This window comes from Thunnus albacares, chromosome 10, assembly GCF_914725855.1.
Source record: "Thunnus albacares chromosome 10, fThuAlb1.1, whole genome shotgun sequence".
In the NCBI taxonomy this organism is placed as follows: Eukaryota; Metazoa; Chordata; class Actinopteri; order Scombriformes; family Scombridae; genus Thunnus; species Thunnus albacares.
The window spans coordinates 34,532,444-34,549,688 of NC_058115.1; the positions used below are offsets into that span (position 1 = coordinate 34,532,444).

The 17,245-nt window shown below is 41.2% G+C and overlaps 1 protein-coding gene across 2 annotated transcripts in view; it reads left to right on the forward strand.

Moving 5' to 3' along the window:
• Window positions 1–16,896, forward strand: part of arap3 (ArfGAP with RhoGAP domain, ankyrin repeat and PH domain 3) — a 53,489-nt gene extending 36,593 nt beyond the window's left edge. The window contains exons 15-35 of one of the 2 annotated variants that reach the window (XM_044363164.1): window positions 10–151; window positions 1,236–1,340; window positions 1,531–1,690; window positions 1,819–1,921; window positions 3,422–3,620; window positions 3,715–3,778; window positions 3,867–4,030; window positions 4,150–4,362; window positions 4,977–5,082; window positions 6,356–6,503; window positions 6,587–6,655; window positions 7,295–7,369; window positions 7,453–7,570; window positions 7,895–8,023; window positions 9,009–9,145; window positions 9,554–9,636; window positions 11,291–11,326; window positions 12,209–12,272; window positions 12,446–12,583; window positions 14,152–14,190; window positions 16,171–16,896. In XM_044363164.1, coding sequence (XP_044219099.1) covers window positions 10–151; window positions 1,236–1,340; window positions 1,531–1,690; window positions 1,819–1,921; window positions 3,422–3,620; window positions 3,715–3,778; window positions 3,867–4,030; window positions 4,150–4,362; window positions 4,977–5,082; window positions 6,356–6,503; window positions 6,587–6,655; window positions 7,295–7,369; window positions 7,453–7,570; window positions 7,895–8,023; window positions 9,009–9,145; window positions 9,554–9,636; window positions 11,291–11,326; window positions 12,209–12,272; window positions 12,446–12,583; window positions 14,152–14,190; window positions 16,171–16,635 — 2,757 coding nt within the window. In that variant the 3' untranslated portion in view covers window positions 16,636–16,896. The remainder of the gene's footprint in view (window positions 1–9; window positions 152–1,235; window positions 1,341–1,530; window positions 1,691–1,818; window positions 1,922–3,421; window positions 3,621–3,714; window positions 3,779–3,866; window positions 4,031–4,149; window positions 4,363–4,976; window positions 5,083–6,355; window positions 6,504–6,586; window positions 6,656–7,294; window positions 7,370–7,452; window positions 7,571–7,894; window positions 8,024–9,008; window positions 9,146–9,553; window positions 9,637–11,290; window positions 11,327–12,208; window positions 12,273–12,445; window positions 12,584–14,151; window positions 14,191–16,170) is intronic. The other variant, XM_044363165.1, reaches the window with a different exon arrangement.
• Window positions 16,897–17,245: the final 349 nt, after the last annotated feature.

The following is a 17,245-nucleotide window of genomic DNA, read 5'->3' on the forward strand; positions in this document are numbered from 1 at the left end:
CGCCTGCAGGTTTTGTGTTCGGCCGTCTCTGAACAAACTCTTCTGAAAACTGTCACTCAGATTTTCTCGGAGGCGGAGTCTGCTCGCCTCGCCAACGACTCCAACGGCTGCCAACGACCTCATCACCTGCTGGATCACTGCATCGCATCAGGTCTGTAATCAACTGTTCTATACTCTTACTTACTATATTTACATAATACTATAATAACACAAGGAGGAGCAAAAGAAATGTATTTATAAGGCACCCTTTATACAAAAAAATGCAGCTCAAAATGTTAAAAAAATAAAAAATGAAATAGAAGATAATTAAAACAGTCATAATGAGCGTATATGTATATATATCTAAAACAGAAATAACAGCCTTTATTACTGTTATAATCATATTTTCATCATATTAATAACTGTAATAAAAAGTAGAACTGATAACTTCAGTTCTACTTTTTCCTCAGCAGAGTGAAAGCTGGAGGTTAGTTGTGTTTGTTGACTGACTTCAGGTCGGTTTTGTGAAGCAGCTGCTCTGTTCTCAGCTCGGTTCCTGCAGGGAGGCTTTTACTTGGTTACAGTTTGCTTCAGTGAGCAGAAACACTCCGACTGTGTTCACAATACGGCTGAAGGGGCCCAAATCTGATGTTTTCATTTTAGATCTGGTCCACTTGCATATGTGGTCCAGGTCTGATTGATATCCGAACTCTGGCTGTGCGACTGCTGTCAGAACGCTCAGATTGGACTTCATGCGTTGTTTTTTTTTTAACGTCTCACTTCTCTGCACATATCGCCTGTCGTCATCATTCAGTGTCTGCGCCTCACAGCACGGTAACAATAAACATGGAGGACAACAGCGACGGGGGTCGACGGAGAGACGAGGAAGTTTCACTTTTGTTGGACATTTATGGAGAAACTTCCATTCAAGACAAACTGAACTAATGAAAATAATATCAACATTGATATCACCATTATTAATATACTTGATACCACTTTGCTTCTACTCTATTTATCAGGAAGATCAGTGTCCACTCTACTGTAATCTAATCTACTCTACTCTATTCTACTGTACTGCCCTCCGCTCTGCTCTGATCTACTCTGACCAACTCTACTCTGTACGTGACTCAGAGTTACTGTGAGTGACATGTAAGAGTAGAGTTCAGTAACGTTTACATGACAGTTTATTTCACGCCACATATATGTGTGTGTGTGTGTCTTTTATTCTATTCTATTGTTTTCTATTCCTCCATCAGATCCAGGTGTGTACGATGAGATCATGCAGACCGTCCTGCACTCTGGTTACCTTTACAAGTCCAACACCGTCAACAGAGGAACGCTGTCCAGAAAAACACGAGAAGGTAGGCGGGAGGAGGAGGAGGAGGAAGGTGTCAGCTCGCTCTGGTTTAAAGGATTAAAGGATTAAAGTGAACTTTTATTTTCCACCTAAAACTCAGATAAACGAGCAGCTGAACACTTCCTGTGAACACAGAAACAGAAGCAGCAGATTATTTAGATGCAATGATGAAAATGTGTCGCCCTGTGTGTCAGACTTCCAGAAGTTCTGGTGTTCGGTGGATCAGTCTCTGCTGTTCTACGAGTCGGACCGATCAGGTGATCCCTGCATGCAGATCAGCATTAAAGACATCGTATGTTTGGGAATCACCCGACCTGACTCCTCCAACAACAACAACAACGGCTTCATCGACAGGTACACGCCCCATTTATCTGTTCTCTCACTCGTTGTATTTGATTACTTAAATTATTTGATGCATTGGTCTCTTTATCGTCTGAAGGTGAGATATCTGCTGAACTTCTTTCTTCTTCTCCTGCTGTCAGGTTTCGTTACACCTTCGAGTTGTATTTGACCTCAGATAAACTTTATCAGTTTGGTTTGGAGACGGCCGACGCTCTGCACAGCTGGACCAAAGCCATCGGGAAGGTCTGAACTAACTTCAACTCAGACACTGTCCTGATTCATCATGACCTGCTTCATCTGCTGTTTCATGAGTTACTCAGTCGTTTAGTGTAGTCTTTATATATTCAGTAAATCTCACTGAGATCACAATGAGATAAAAAAACAATCATCACACACTCAGAGACACACTCATTAAAACAATCACAAACATGATAAGAGATATCAGCCAGTAAAACCTTAAAGTCCCTCAATGGTAAGGGTGTCTCTAACTTAAAGCTGTGCTGCAACTCATTCCAGTGGTGAGGTCTTACTGGAAACCAGTGCGTCCCAGTTCAGATTTTGTATGAGGAACTTTTAAAGCCAACCCATATGATAGATTGTATCTGGTTTCTGTTTTGAAAAGAGAAACAAGTCTAACATGTTTAACCAAAGTCCTGACTATTTGCTGCACTGTGCTCTCCGTTTAGAGCCTGGATAGGTGTGGGAACATCTACGGGTCACGAACATTTAGTCCTTTTAGAGTTTAGAACCAGCCTTAAGTTAAAGAGAGAGGTCTGTAACCTAGAGGAGGCCTGGTTGGTTTGTGGTACAGGATGGTATCATCTGCATAAAGATGGACATTACAGTACTGAGTTGGAAAATACATGTTATTTATGTATAGAGTAAATAGCAGGGGGCCTAATATTGATCCTTGGGGGACACCTTAATCAGTAGTTTGGGTGCTTGTTTTGAAACCTTCAGCAACAACAGTTTGAACTCTACCAGAGAGATATGATATGAACCAGATAATTATACGATTTTACAATTATTAACTGTTGTCAGTGTGATAAATCTCATATCATTCAATGTATATTTGTTGAAATTATGTTAATATGACTTTTGGGGCATTTTTTAAATTAACTCACTGTTTCTATTTTAGTGCAAAAGGAACTAAAACATATTTTAAATTGCTTTATATAGATGGAACCACTGACTCAGGTCAGAAGAAAAGTCTGATATATGTTTGTTTGTTAGAATTATAATGGAGAGGACTATCAACTGTAACGTTTTAGAAAATTATATTTTTAGGAAAATATATTTAAACATTTTAACATCTGTTTGTCTTTTCACCTCAGTAAGACAAACAGACTCAGTATCAAAGCTGCAGAAAAATGTACGATTTTGAGAATAAAGTTAAAATATTTTGAGAAAAATATATCAATATTACAGCATTAATGTTATCATATCAACAGATTTATTCACTGAAATATTATGACGTCTCTCTCACAAATCTTCATAACTTCATTCTGAAAATATTACATCAACTCTCAAATTACCAATTTTTTTTAGAAAGATTCCTTCATACTTGATGTATTTATCTGAACTGGGAGCAGTGAGTTTCTATTATTGCTAAATAATTTAACACTGACACTGACAGTTGCAGTTTGAATGCAGGAATTTTACTTATAAAAGAGTGTTTTTACAGTTTTGATTCTTCTACTGTGATATTTTTATCTTTACTAAACGTATCTCTGACGTCCTTAGGCTGCAACGCCGCTCAGCTGCCACTGCCTGCTGACTCGGGAGTTTGAGCGCGTTGGCCTGCTGCGGTACAGAGCCATGCTAGACCCTCAGCAATGGAAGGAGGCTTACTTCGTCCTGCAGAAGTCCAACCTCTTCATCTGTCCCCGCCACGACGGAGCCGCGGAGGACATCATCAACCTGAACCGCCTGCAGGAGCTCAGTCAGTGTCCCCGTCCAGTCCTGCTCATTGTCTACAAAAAACAGCTGATCATTATGTCTGATTGATTGAGAAAAACTCTCTTTCTGTGTTGAAGGTATCACCTCCGAGACCGAGAACCACGAGAAGAAAGACATCCTGGTTTTAGTCGAGAAGGGAAGGTGAGACAAAGAGGTTTTCTGCTGAATGTCACTTCAGTTGGTTTTGGTTTGAGTTTTTCTTCATGGTTTGGTGTCGTCTACCCGTCAGGACTCTCCACCTGCAGGGGATCGGTCGGACAGATTTCTCTCTGTGGTACTCGGACATCCAGCGAGCAGCCGGCGGTAAAGGAAACACTCTGAGAGAACAGCAGCTGAGCAGAAACGACATCCCCATCATCGTGGACAGCTGCATCGCCTTCATCACGCAGTATGGTGAGGAGGAGGAGAACAACGAGGAACATGTGGCCATAACTCACGTTTTACATCTTTACATCAAATCAAATCTGTGCAGCTTAACAGCGTCTTGAAGCTCCTCGTTTTGCCGCCTGCAGGTCTGGGTCACGAGGGGATCTACAGGAAGAACGGAGCCAAATCCAGGATCAAACTGCTGATGGAAGAATTTCGTAAAGATGCTCGAAACGTCAAACTGCGGATCGGAGACCACTTCATCGAGGACGTGACGGACGTCCTGAAGAGGTTCTTCAGAGAGATCGAAGACCCAATCTTCATGGCAGACCTCCACCCACTGTGGCAGGAGGCCGCCAGTGAGTCCACTTTCCTTTACACCACAGTCTAGTGTCAGGGTTCATATCCAGACATGTACCCCTCACTGCGACCTGCGACCTGTGTAGCACAGCCGACCACGCCAGAACGCATATAAATAGTCTCAGCAATGAAGAAATGGCAACAATCTCTGAGATGCTGATGGCTGCAGGCAGCAGATTTGTAACTTTATTTGTTTGCTGAGAAAGTCTAATTTTGCTCATCATCAGTTATTAATATCAACATTATTTATTTATATAATTTTTATTCAATCAGTAACTTACATACAATGTTATTTTTTGTTTTTTTGAGGTTTTTATATCATTCTGTAGCTTCCCAGTAGTGCTCCAGCCTTTTATATCTACAGAGGGAGCGGGTCCTCTTCCACGGAGCCCACCATGTTTCTACAGTAGCCCAGAATGGACAAACCAAACACCGGCTCTAGAAAGGGCCTGGTTGCAATCAGCACCCCTAGATGCCACACTGGTCCTTTAACAGAGTTTAAATACATAATAAAACATGCCACTAAATATAAAAAAAACCTGTGTGTTTATGAAGCAGCTGCAAACATCTGCAGGTGTGTTTACCTTATAGACTGTCCTGTTTCCCTCCTCAGAAATCCCCCAGAAGAGCCAGAGGTTCGATCGCTACAAGGAGATCATCCGGAGTCTTCCTCGTGTCAACAGGACGACTCTGGCGGCTCTCATCAGCCACCTGTACAGGTGAGCTGACAGAAACAGCAGTGCTGGTACTGGTAGCAGAAATATGGGATTACATTTGTTTCATAATAATTGAACAAAATCTCCCAAGAATCAAGCAAAAAAAAAATTGATTGAAAGGAATAAAAATATGTTTAAAGCAAAAAATGACATCAAACCTCAGAACTTAGAATAAAACTATACAAGAGTGAAAACCTTAATTAATCAATTGTGTTGACATTTTCAATTTCTCTGCTTAATTTTTCAGTTCTGACTATAGACTGTATATAAAGATTGACGCAGCGAGGTGTGACATCACCTGTTGGTTTGCATTAGAACCGATTTGAAGCCCAGAGTTGCAGCTTATGGTCGGCGCCATCTTTTCTGTTGGAACCAGGACCTTCCAAATAAGGAATTCAGGGTGTTGCCTTTCACGCTATGGAAATACGCCCCGCTACCTCGGGCTACAGCTAACGCTAGCTTACTGGAAATACCAAGCGCTGCAGACTTGTGCTAACATTAGCTAACTAACACGACAGGTATCGTTATCAAGTCACATTAAAGTTGGTGAAATATTGCAACAATAGTCCGACTCAGTGTGAATCCTGGAGCCAGGGAGCAAACTGTCAATCACAGCTGTCGATCAAAGCTCAAACAGCAGACATCTAAGCTGCTAATCGTCTTTATATCTTATTAATGGAGCAATAATTTACAAAATGACCACCAGCAAACTTATTAGAGGGCCTGAATTTAGCGATTGAGACCAGAATGACTCGTTGAAAATCATATTGACTCAGTATTTCATGAGAGAAGTTGAATGGCAGTAACCATCAGTGGTATTGCACTTTAAGGGACTTCTGCATTGGCTTCAAGCCGTGGTTGTTGTCGCTTGGTTCTGACAAAAAGCTCTCATGTGGGGTTACTGTGCTGCGTCCCCATCGGGCAATTACTTTTGGAGGGACAGGTCAATGGTCAGGAAGTGCAACAAGTAGTAAATCTTACCATTGACCTGTCCCTTCAAAAGTAATTGGCCAATGGGGACGCAGCACAGTAACCCCGCCCACATGAGAGCTTTGTGTCATAACTGAAATTAAAAATTTCTGAACTGAAACTGAAACGTTCAGCAGCGGAACTGAAAAAGTGACTACAAACGAGAAATCTGACCAGTGAAGGAAAAGTGGAGATTATTCTAATCTGAAATCTTTGATATTTTTCACTTTCAATTGATTTTTTTATGGTTTGACTGTGTTCAATTATTATGACACAAATTTAAGTGATGTGACGTCCTCTCTCTCAGGGTGCAGAAGTGTGCCAGTCTGAACCAGATGTGCACTAAGAACCTGTCGCTGCTGTTCGCTCCCAGTCTGTTCCAGACTGACGGGAAAGGAGAACACGAGGTGAAGATCGTGGAGGATCTGATAGACAACTACCTGTACGTCTTTGATGTGAGTAAAACTCAGACTGGACAGATTCAGATTTCCTTTGTGTCGTGAAATCTGAACAAACAGTTCATGTGTGTTTGTTACAGATCGATGAGGAACATCAGACTCAGATCGAGCTGGAGATCAGCCTCATCACCACCTGGAAGGACACTCAGGTACACAACACAACTACAGACAACAGCAACATTTTATTTATACAGAACATTTCATACAAACAGATGCAATAAAATGTGCACACAAGATAAAAACAACACAGAGACAGATGCATTAAACACTCAGCAGAGATCAAAATGAGACAAATAAAATTAATAGTAAATAATAATAAATGTATTAATATTTTTGAGTGAGGTGCACATTCTCAGACTGTTCCAGAGTCACTGAAGGCAGCATCACTGTAGACTTTATATCCTGTATGTTTATATTGATGTATTTTTCTGGAGTGACTGCATTTAGTAAATAATATTTTGATTGATTATGGTCAGTAATAAGTTAGTAATAACTCTTCAGTAAGTTGTTTTAAGTTAGTCATACATAGGTATAAAGGAGGTAATGAGTTGTAATGAGGTAGTAAAAACAGTCATAAGTTGTAATAAATTAGTAATGTGGTCATACTAAGATGTATTTTTACGTTTTTAAGTTCAGATAAGTTGGTATTAAGTTAGTCAGAAGTATCAAATTAGTGAGTGAGTTAGTAATAAGTAATAAGTTGTTTATAAGTTTGTAATAAATTGTTAATAAGTAGTAATACGTCAGGTTTAAGGTGGTCAGGTTTTCATTGATTGATTTGTGTGCAGCTGTCTCAGGCCGGTGATCTGATCATTGAAGTTTATCTGGAGATGAAGATACCAGACTGCTGCATTACTCTCAAAGTAAGTCTTTAACATAACGTTAAGTGTCTGATGTGACCAGTGAATGTTCAGGTGTGACAGTCTGTGACCTTTGACCCCTGCAGGTGTCTCCCACCATGTGTGCTGAGGAGCTGACCAATCAGGTTCTCTATATGAGGAACGTCCCAGCCGGAGACAAAGACGTCTGGATGACGTTTGAGGCCATCGAGGATGGACAGCTGGGTGAGTCACACTACACCTGTTCACCTGTACACCCGTACACCTGTACACCTGTACACCTGTTCACCCATTCACATGTACACCTGCACACCAGTACACCTGTCCACCTGTACACCTGTTCACCTGTACACCAGTACACCTGTTCACCTGTTCACCTGTACACCTGTTCCCCTGTTCACTTCTTCACTTGTACACCTGTACACCTGTTCACCTGTTCACAGCACAGAGCGGTCTGATCAGTTTTAGAGAGCTCAGTGTGGAGTTCAGGTTTCCTGGGAAACATAAAACTCTTCCCAGACTTTAGTTTTTGCTGTTTTGTTGTTTCAGAGCGTCCGTTACACCCCAAAGAGAAAGTCCTGGAGCAGGCGCTGCAGTGGTGCAAGATGGCCGACCCGAGCTCGGCCTACCTGGTGGTGAAGAGGGTTCCTAAAGGAGAAGGAATCAACATCCTCACCTGTAGGTCCAACACACCTGAGTATATACACACACACACACACACAACCTCACACGCTGTTATGTTCCTCAGTATCTGAACTCCTGGTTGTGGACGGACATTATAACCAAACCATGGATGTAACATGGATGTATGATGAGAACTGCATACCGCATTCAAAGATGGCGCATGAAGACAAAAAATCAGCTTCCTGCTGTATAGAAATGACCTGGATGCTGCTCTCACTTCCTGAACTGTCAGGTCCATAGAGCATGCTCAGAAGAGACTTCTGGTAGGTTGTCCTCTAACTTATTCATGCTGCTCTTCTAGATTTCACAAACGTTATCAGACCGACTGGATCATGTCACAGGAGTTGTGACACTCAAAAAAAATGTATTCACTGTTTAACAGCTGCTCTTTTTCCCATGATTGTTTATGGGGAAAAAAGCTTTTTGGGCCAGTGTTTGTCACATGACGGATCCAGAAGTTGTAATTACACAGTTTGACCACTATGTCATATTAATGTGATGCTGTTCCTGGGGGGCTTGGTCTCTAACAGACTGTAGTGACTTGATTTCAACAAACAAAAAAAACCTAAGCCACAGTGAGGGGCTGTTACTGAGATATGTAATTGACGCGTCGTCATGCGGCAGCTCCATGTAGTAAATCAAACATCTGCTGACTTGTGCTTAAGATGTATTTATTTACCACCGTGTACCAATAAAGCCTTTGCTATACACACACTTACACCTATAACTTGCATGAAAACAAACAAAAAAGGCTTAAAGATTAGCCTCTAAAGGGCGGTCAGAAAACTGTGTGCTTCTCCCGGTAAGCAGCACACCTGAGGAGTGATGACCTCTTCTTCTACATATGCATTTCCATATGCTGCTGTCCAATACGCCACCTAGTGTTACAACCAGGGAATGACCTTAACACACACATAGATACACAGTAATGTCATATTTGACCTGTGTGTGTGTGTGTGTGTGTGTGTGTGTGTGTCAGCGTATAAGAGTGAGATCATGAAGATCGGTCTGTTGAAGTGTCGTGAGGAACCTCCGAAGCTGCTTCAGGGGAACAAGTTCCAGGAGAGAACGTTCCAGATCAAAGAGCACAAACTGCTGCTGCTCAAAGACAAGAAGGTAAAATGTCAGACGTGTAAAAGTCAAATGTTAACCGTCTGCACACAAAGCCAGAAATATACAGACACATTGTTTTTGTCAGATTTATGAATGTGTGTGTTCACAGTGTTTGTGGTTTTATGAAACTGAGATCAGGTGCACAAGCCTCATTTTCACTCCCACAGTCAGATATAAATGGATGCAGACATGAAGCAGCTGTTAGCAGATCAATACTTCTACCTGCTCACCGCCTGTTAGACTGTTCAGTGAAAACAAGAAGTGCAGTTTTACTGGTTTCACATCAGAGAGGTTCTCCAACAGCCAGAGCAGCCCGATAATACACAAAACTAAACAATACAAACAAAACAAAACAGCATTGTGTAGTATTTCTGATGGTGGAAGTTATTGATATTCTGTGTTGTTGTGCAGAGCATCAAACCAGAGAAGGAGTGGGCTCTGAAGTCCATGAAGATCTACATCGGCATCCGCAGGAAGCTGAAAGCTCCAACAAGGTAACATGAAGCTCAAACTCTGAAAAACACTCTGAGCAGACGGTGAAAACAATCAATCATATATTGATTAACTTTACACAGTAGGAATATTGTGGAGCTGTAGAGACAGTGATGAAGCTTTAGGATGATTTAAACATGTCATCTGTTTTCTGGTCTGTAGGGAACAGAACAGCGTATGTTTGCTTTCACTAGTTGAACGTATATGAAAGCTATTTCCTGCATTTATATACATTTATATCAATCTAGCAAATAACAAATTATGATGATGCTTTCCATAACAAGTGTCATCTAACTAAATTCTATATATTTCTATATAGATATACTATATACAGTATATATGAAATACTATTTAAATTGTTGTAACTCTTGTTTTTTTTGATGTTTAGTTCCAGCATCTGAGAAAATATTGACTATAAAAACGTAGATTAAATCATTTTTCAGCCCTGAGTTTTGTCTGCAGGTTCCTCTCAGGCTACATGCAGCCTGTATGTAGCCTGAGAGGTGAAACTCAGGGCAAAGAAAGGCACATATGCATATCAATATGTTGATCAGAGGACACTGAAACTTTAAAGAGATCCTCAGCTGGATTTACCAGCGACCTGTAACGACTCGCTCAACGCTCACAGACTCATTCTGTTTATTGTAAATCTATTTTTTCATATTTTGGGACTATGTACTCAGCCGCTGTAGGAGTTGATGTCACATCCTGTTTTAATCTTTCTGACCTTCAGATACCAGCAGGAATATTATAGATCCATCCATTTAATTCAGTAAAGTTACACTATAATATAAGTATAAGTACTAATATAAAGTCCCCTATAGTCAGCAGCTGGTTCATATCCAAAGATATTTGTTATTGAGCATTTTAGTTCATGTACAGATGACAATGAGTCAGTTATTGCTCAGTTAAACAGTTATAGATCAACGTGACGTCCAATCAGTAAAAACTGACTAAAGACAAGAAGGAAACGGAGGAACAGTTATAATAACCAGTTAAACTGAGGAGGGAATAAGGAAAAAGGGATCAAAAGCAACAAAGAGTCTAAATGATGTCATCAAAGCTCCCTGTGTGTTTTCACTCATTCACATTCTTTCATACTCGTATGATACTGTGCAATGTTACGGATGGAAAATATCATTTGTCTTGTAATTTTAAGCTGGAAGGTGTTTAATGAACAGTTACCAAATTCTATCAGATGCAGTTTGTGTTTTTAAGAAGAAAGAAGTGATGATAAGTGAAGGGTCAGTGACCTCAGAGATGATGTCACAGCGTTGGATTTTAGCACATTGGACGAAACTGACTTCATGTTGCTTCATCAGCTGGTTTGTTTGACAGCAGAGTTACGACAGGAAACACAACAAATGTGTTTGTTTCAATCCAGAGCCTGCAGGTGTGAACTGTGACATCATGAATGGAGGAGGTTGAGGTCAGAGGTCAGACGCTTCATAAGTAGGAATGTGTTGACGACAGTCAGCTGATATCAGTCACTCACTGTCAAAATGTGAAAACTCAGCAAAATTTAAAGTGGATTTCTCGAATTTGTGTTTATTATTGCGATCACAACATCACAAGAATCCTAATTTCCTGGAGGAAGTGATCAATAATATCATGTGTATCATAAAATAGTTATTAATAGTCTGTTTGTACCTGCAGGTGGGGCTTCACAGTGATATCAGATAAACACCAGCTGTAAGTATCTCAGTGTTCTGACCTTTTAACCCTCTGATGTCACACAACACACTATTAGTGTTGATTTGCATTTTCACTTTGTGCATAAAAAAAAAGGAAAAATATGTCGTTTTATGCTCGTCTGAGGTTTAACAGCAGCAGTGAATAAACGATGACGTCATGAATCATGTGACTTAAACGTCAACGTCAGATCTGTGTGGAGCGATGATGAGGAGGCTGTAACCTTCCTCACATCGACACATGAAACTAACAGAAACGTCATATCTCCGTCATGTTTTGACTGTTTTAATGACGTCATCTCGTTGTTTCTTCTTCTTCTGCGACGGTTTAACGGCGCCGACTGTTTATCTGCTGATATTCACACAACAGCAGCAGGATGGAAAGAATTTTATATTCCGCAAATGTGGACGTAAATCTCACTATCGTCTGTACATAATCAGACTTTGTAAATGTTATTTAAATGATACAGCAGACAGGATGCTGTTTTACTGCTTGTTGTTGTTTCTTTTCTTCAGAGAACTGTTGAGTTCAGTACTCTACTGTCAACACAGACAAGACAACATACTTTCCTCCTTCTCTGTCTGTGGCTCTCAGATACAAACTCACTGGTTCCTTTAAATCTTTACAAAGTCATTTCCTAAAACAGCTGACCACTGTAGTTTCTACATAGATAGAAAACTATAATATACTATTTGCTGAGTACTATGATGTTAATATGCTATAATACACTGTACATTAGTGAGTCAGGTGGATATGAAGAATTTACACAAATATATACAGTTACAGGATATTTTAACAAACAAACAAGGAGGAAATATTGTTTTTGTTTATTGTGTTTTTCGCTGCTCTGGTGAGTATTTGGACGTGTCTCTCTTCTCTCAGTTACCTGTGCTGCAGCTGTGAGGCCGACCTGTGGGACTGGATCACCAGCTTCCTCAAGGCTCAGGTCGGTTTGACTCAGAGTAGTCGTCTCCATGACAACCCCCCAAACAGATGTTTCTTATAGTTGACAGGCGAGAGGAGAAATCTTAGTCTGTAATAATCTAGATTTCAGTCTGTGGGAAACATGAAGTCCCGTCAGGACGCTGCTGACTCTCGTGTGTTTTGGTGATTTTCCAGAACGATGACCCGGGTCCTCCGGTGCTGCGCCGTCACTCCTCCTCCGACATCTCCAAGCAGAAGTTCGGCACGATGCCGCTCGTCCCCATCAGAGGAGACGAGAGCAACAACAGCATGCTGTCGGCCAATCAGACGCTGGTCAGACTGATGTTTATAGTTTGTTGTTTATAGTATATTTTATTATTTCCATAGTGAACCAACAAACACCAAACATATAACACAAAACTAAAATATACTGACAGTAACACTTCCCCCAACTCCCCGATCCTGTCAACCCAGAAACAACATCTACAACACTACAAATACTTACAAATAACAGTCAACGCTCTGCAACGCTTTATCTTTACATATCAAATAGTTGTTTGTTGACATCTAACGAGGCTGAATGTTGTTTGTTGCACCTTTAAACAATGTTCATGTTACTCGCTGTACGTACGCGCTCAAAACTAAAAAACTACCTTACAGCACAATCCACCATCACAAACAACAAAAACATGTTCTTGCATTCTAACATCCAAGAACAGAAAAATAAGCAGTAGATACACATATAATCCTCTTCAAATACACTTGAACTGTACATATACTGCAGATTAACTGTTGCAGCAGATCAAAACTTTAATTATGTCGGATCCACTGGCTTCAAACATAGCAGGGTTGTGTTTTGTCACCCCTTCTCTTTATCCTGTACACAGATAGCTGCAGGTCTCATAGAGAAGGCAGCTATCTGGTGAAATTTTCCGATGATTCGGTACTTCTGTCTCTTCTTCAAGGCTCAGAAAACCCACATGGGGCCCACGTGGGATTAGTGTGGGTTTGCCCTGCCCACACTGCCCCCCAGTAAACCCACACATACCCACAGTGGGCGTGTTTGATGGGTATATACATTGTTCATAAAAGCTCCTCATCCCTTCTTCTCCTCTATGTTAATAAGGGAACATTTGACCTAAATACATTGAATGAGACTTTTGGGGAAACGTTTGTTGCTTGCAGGTAAAATATAGTGAAACAGAGTCTGAGATGTTCAGGATTCTTCCTCTGGAGAGGAAACCATGAACCACAGAGGGTTGGACAGACTAACTGCTGATCAAATTCAGATTCTTAATTATATATGAAAGAAGGTCAGTTGATTAATAGAAAACATAAGGATTTGTAGAGATAATTGACTTAATTCTTCCTCTTCTTTTGGGGGCTACTACCTAATGGGGAAGGTAGAAGGATGATTTCTCTCCTGGTTTGTTGTTGAGATTCTTAGTATCTGATCGTTTTCACTTATCATGACTGTTCTTAATTTTTATCATTTCTAACTTTTCACAAAGTTTGCTTCCATGAGGTTATAAATAAAGTTTATAAAATGATCTGTTTCCACTAATTCAACATATTTTCATAAATGGAATACGAACAGTTAGCTGCTTCTGTCTGTCTGGTTTCATGATGCTGATGATAGTTTAGTTTTTAGAAAATCCCTGAAACAAGTTTCAGATTTCAGACTGATTTCTGTTTTACTTTGTGAGCTGTGCTTCTGGAGCTGAGCTGGTTTACTGTTTGTCTTCTTTAGATATTAAAAACAAAAATTTAGAACAAGAAATTAAACAGAAATTAGCTGAAAAACTATAAAAGTCAAGTCTTTATCTCTTCAGATGCAGAATGAAATAAAAAGAGAATTTCCAATAAGTGATCAGATGCTTCATGTTTTCTTCTCTCTGCAGAGGAAACTACATGACAGACGGACTCTCTCCATGTACTTTGTGAGTATTTCAGTCCCTTCAAGGATCTCTGAGTGATTATTGAGGACAAAAATGTTTGATTTTGCAGCGACTTTCCTCAAAAATTGTGATACAGTTTGTGATGTTTTATGTCTCTGTTTGCGGTAAAATTGCAGGAATTTGGGAAAAAGTGCAATCAAAGTAAAATAATGTGATTTATTTAAACTGCTGCCAGTGAAGAGTCGTATGTAACGACTTCCTGTAGATCACACAAACAACTAGATTTCAGCTGAACATGAGAACCATGAGGACTCAAGGTTCTATAAAACAGAAAATACTGTACTTGAGTTCCATTTATAACCTTTATTAAATAAACTTTCAGCTCAACATCAGCAGCAAATAAAATCATCAATAATGTTATTAAAATAAATGTCGTTTGATGTTGATGTCCGAGGCAGATTATGTCCGTCTCTGCTGACTCAGACCCTGTTTACATCTGGTATTAACATGCGTCCTGAGTGACCACTTGTGATCGGATCTCACGCTGTATGTAAATAAACACAGACATCATTTCCCTTTGCAAAGACCAAATTCATTGTTGTTTTGACCCGGTGGGAGGACCGGGGCTTCCCTCCGTCAAAAGCTGTGATCAACTCGTTTGATAACAGGATCAACAAATATACAATGTTTTGTTCCCCCTCATGAAGATCAAATGTCTGTCATATTGATTTGCTCTATTCAAGAGAAACAGAATATTCTGTCAGACAGACAAGCTAAAGACAAGTTATTTTCTAGTTCTGGTTTAATTTCTATTCCAACTGCCGATTTGAAGAGGAAAACGGGTTAGAACAGGAAAAACAGGAAGTGGATTTATTTAATTCACATGAAAAATGGAAAAACTAAATAAAGCATTTCTTTATCCTGTTATCAATCAAGTTGAACAGCTTTGGACCGGGAGGCTGCAGTGCACTTCCTGTGTCTAGTCTGCGGGAAAATAGGTCCTGTTTACACCTGGCATTAACATCCATCTCAGGTGATCCGATCGCTAGCGGACAGCAGCTCTAAATACAGGCGTAAACGCACCCGAGACGCGTTGAGGACGGATTGAGATCCGATCACTCAGACCACATTGGGAGGTGGTCTGGGCCGCATGTGGCCACATTCTTTCAGTAATATAAACGCAATGCATCCTGGGCCACATTGAAGGACCACCTACTGAGCTGACGTCACTGGACACAGGACCCTCTGTCCAAAGCTGTTCAACTTGTTTGATAACAGGATCAACAAATTATTTTGTTTTTCATGTGAATTAAAAATGTAATCCACCTCCCGTGTTTTCCTGTTTTTCCCGTTCCTCCAACCAGTTTCCCTTTTCAAATCGACAATTAGAATAGAAATTAAACCATTAACTTTTCGCTTGTCTGTCTCTAAACGTAGCTGGATAGTTTCTTCTGTCCTGTCAAGTTGATAACCACAGTTTTTAGTTTTGCTGCTAAATATAATGAGCTCAGGATTTATCAGGAGGACGACTGCTTTACAGTATGAACCTGGACTGTGTGTGTAACAGCTGATCTGTTGGATGTGTAGAGGAACACTGAACATTAATTAACATTAGATCCTGTCGGCGTGTCAGAGATTTAAATAATCAATGCAGTTATGCCATAAATGCGCACAGTGTCTCTGTTGAAAACGTAAACGATGTCGGTGTTTATTTGCATATAGAGCGGGGAAGTGAGATCCGATCACAAGTGGTCACTCAGGACGCAGGTGTAAACAGGGCCATAGAGGATGTCAGTTGAGTAGGCGTCCTTCAATGAGGCCCAGGATGCATTGCGTTTACTGCTAAATGAAGGCGGCCCAGACCACCTCCGAATGTGGTCTGACTGATCAGATCTCAATGTGTCTTGGGTGCGTTCACACCTGTACTTAGAGCTGTCCACTTGTGATTGGATCACCTGAGATGTTAATGCCAGATGTAAAGCAGCCTAACTGAATGCTAACTTTCTCTCTCTGTCTGTTCAGCCCATGAAGGTGCAGCAGGACTCGTTCGAGGAGCGTTCAGAGTCTCCAGACCTTCCTGAGCCGCTCTACGAGGAGGTCGGCGACTTCGGTCTGCAGGTCCTCAAATCTCTGGAGACCAGCTTCCTGTCCGGCAGCGCAGCAGAGACTCAGGAAGTCCTGGACCGCCTCCCGCTCAGACTGGTTCCGGTGGAAACGGCCCGTCAGGACCACTTCGCTGTCCCCGACCCGGTCCGGAGCGTCGGCGGCTCTGTGGACGCTCCGGAGCTGAGCGGTGGTGTCGGAGGTGACGGAGAACCGGACTCAGACGCTCCGCAGCAGCCTGCAGCCGGCAGGAGGCAGCAGCTGCAGGGAGTCTGCACGCCGTCGCAGGAGCTGCTCCTGCAGGAGCTGTCGTCTGCTTTCACCAAGAAGACTGAAGAAGAGGAGGAAGAGGAGGAGGAGGAAGAGAGGCCATATGATGTCTGAGAGACATGTTTTTTATCACTGCAGAGCAAAATCTATCACAGTTTGTACAGAGTCTGGCGGGGTCAGGGGGACAGTTTGAGAAATGTTTTCCTTAAAGGCGACATGATGCTTTTCCTTATTTTCAGTCATATATATAAAGTCACAGTGACGGATGTTGATTTAAAACATGGCCGACGTGTTAAAGAACGAGGTAAACGTATGTAGCAGTAATCGCTGTGAGCAGGAAGCAGCAGCTCTGCTCTCAACGCTTTCCAACAGGATTTCTTTATATGGTCGTCTGCTCCACGCTGAGCCATGACTCCATCACACAGCAGCAAAGTTAAATAAGTAGTTTACCTGTTGGAGGTGTGCTGGTCGTCTGCAGCTCTTCATCAAACATCATCATCACTGTGGCTGTTTCTGCTTCTACTCTTCCTCCCTGTTTTATTTCTGACTGATCCGCTCGACTAACAGCTCCAAATATCTCCACGTGTTGTTGTTTTGACCGGTGTTCAGCGCCGCTAACGAAGCTCCGCTAATTCAGTGAAGAACACGTTTCATTTCCTGTAAAGTCTTCACAATAAAAGCCTCCTGTTATTTAGTCATTTAAAAGCTTTTATATGAAGCAGTA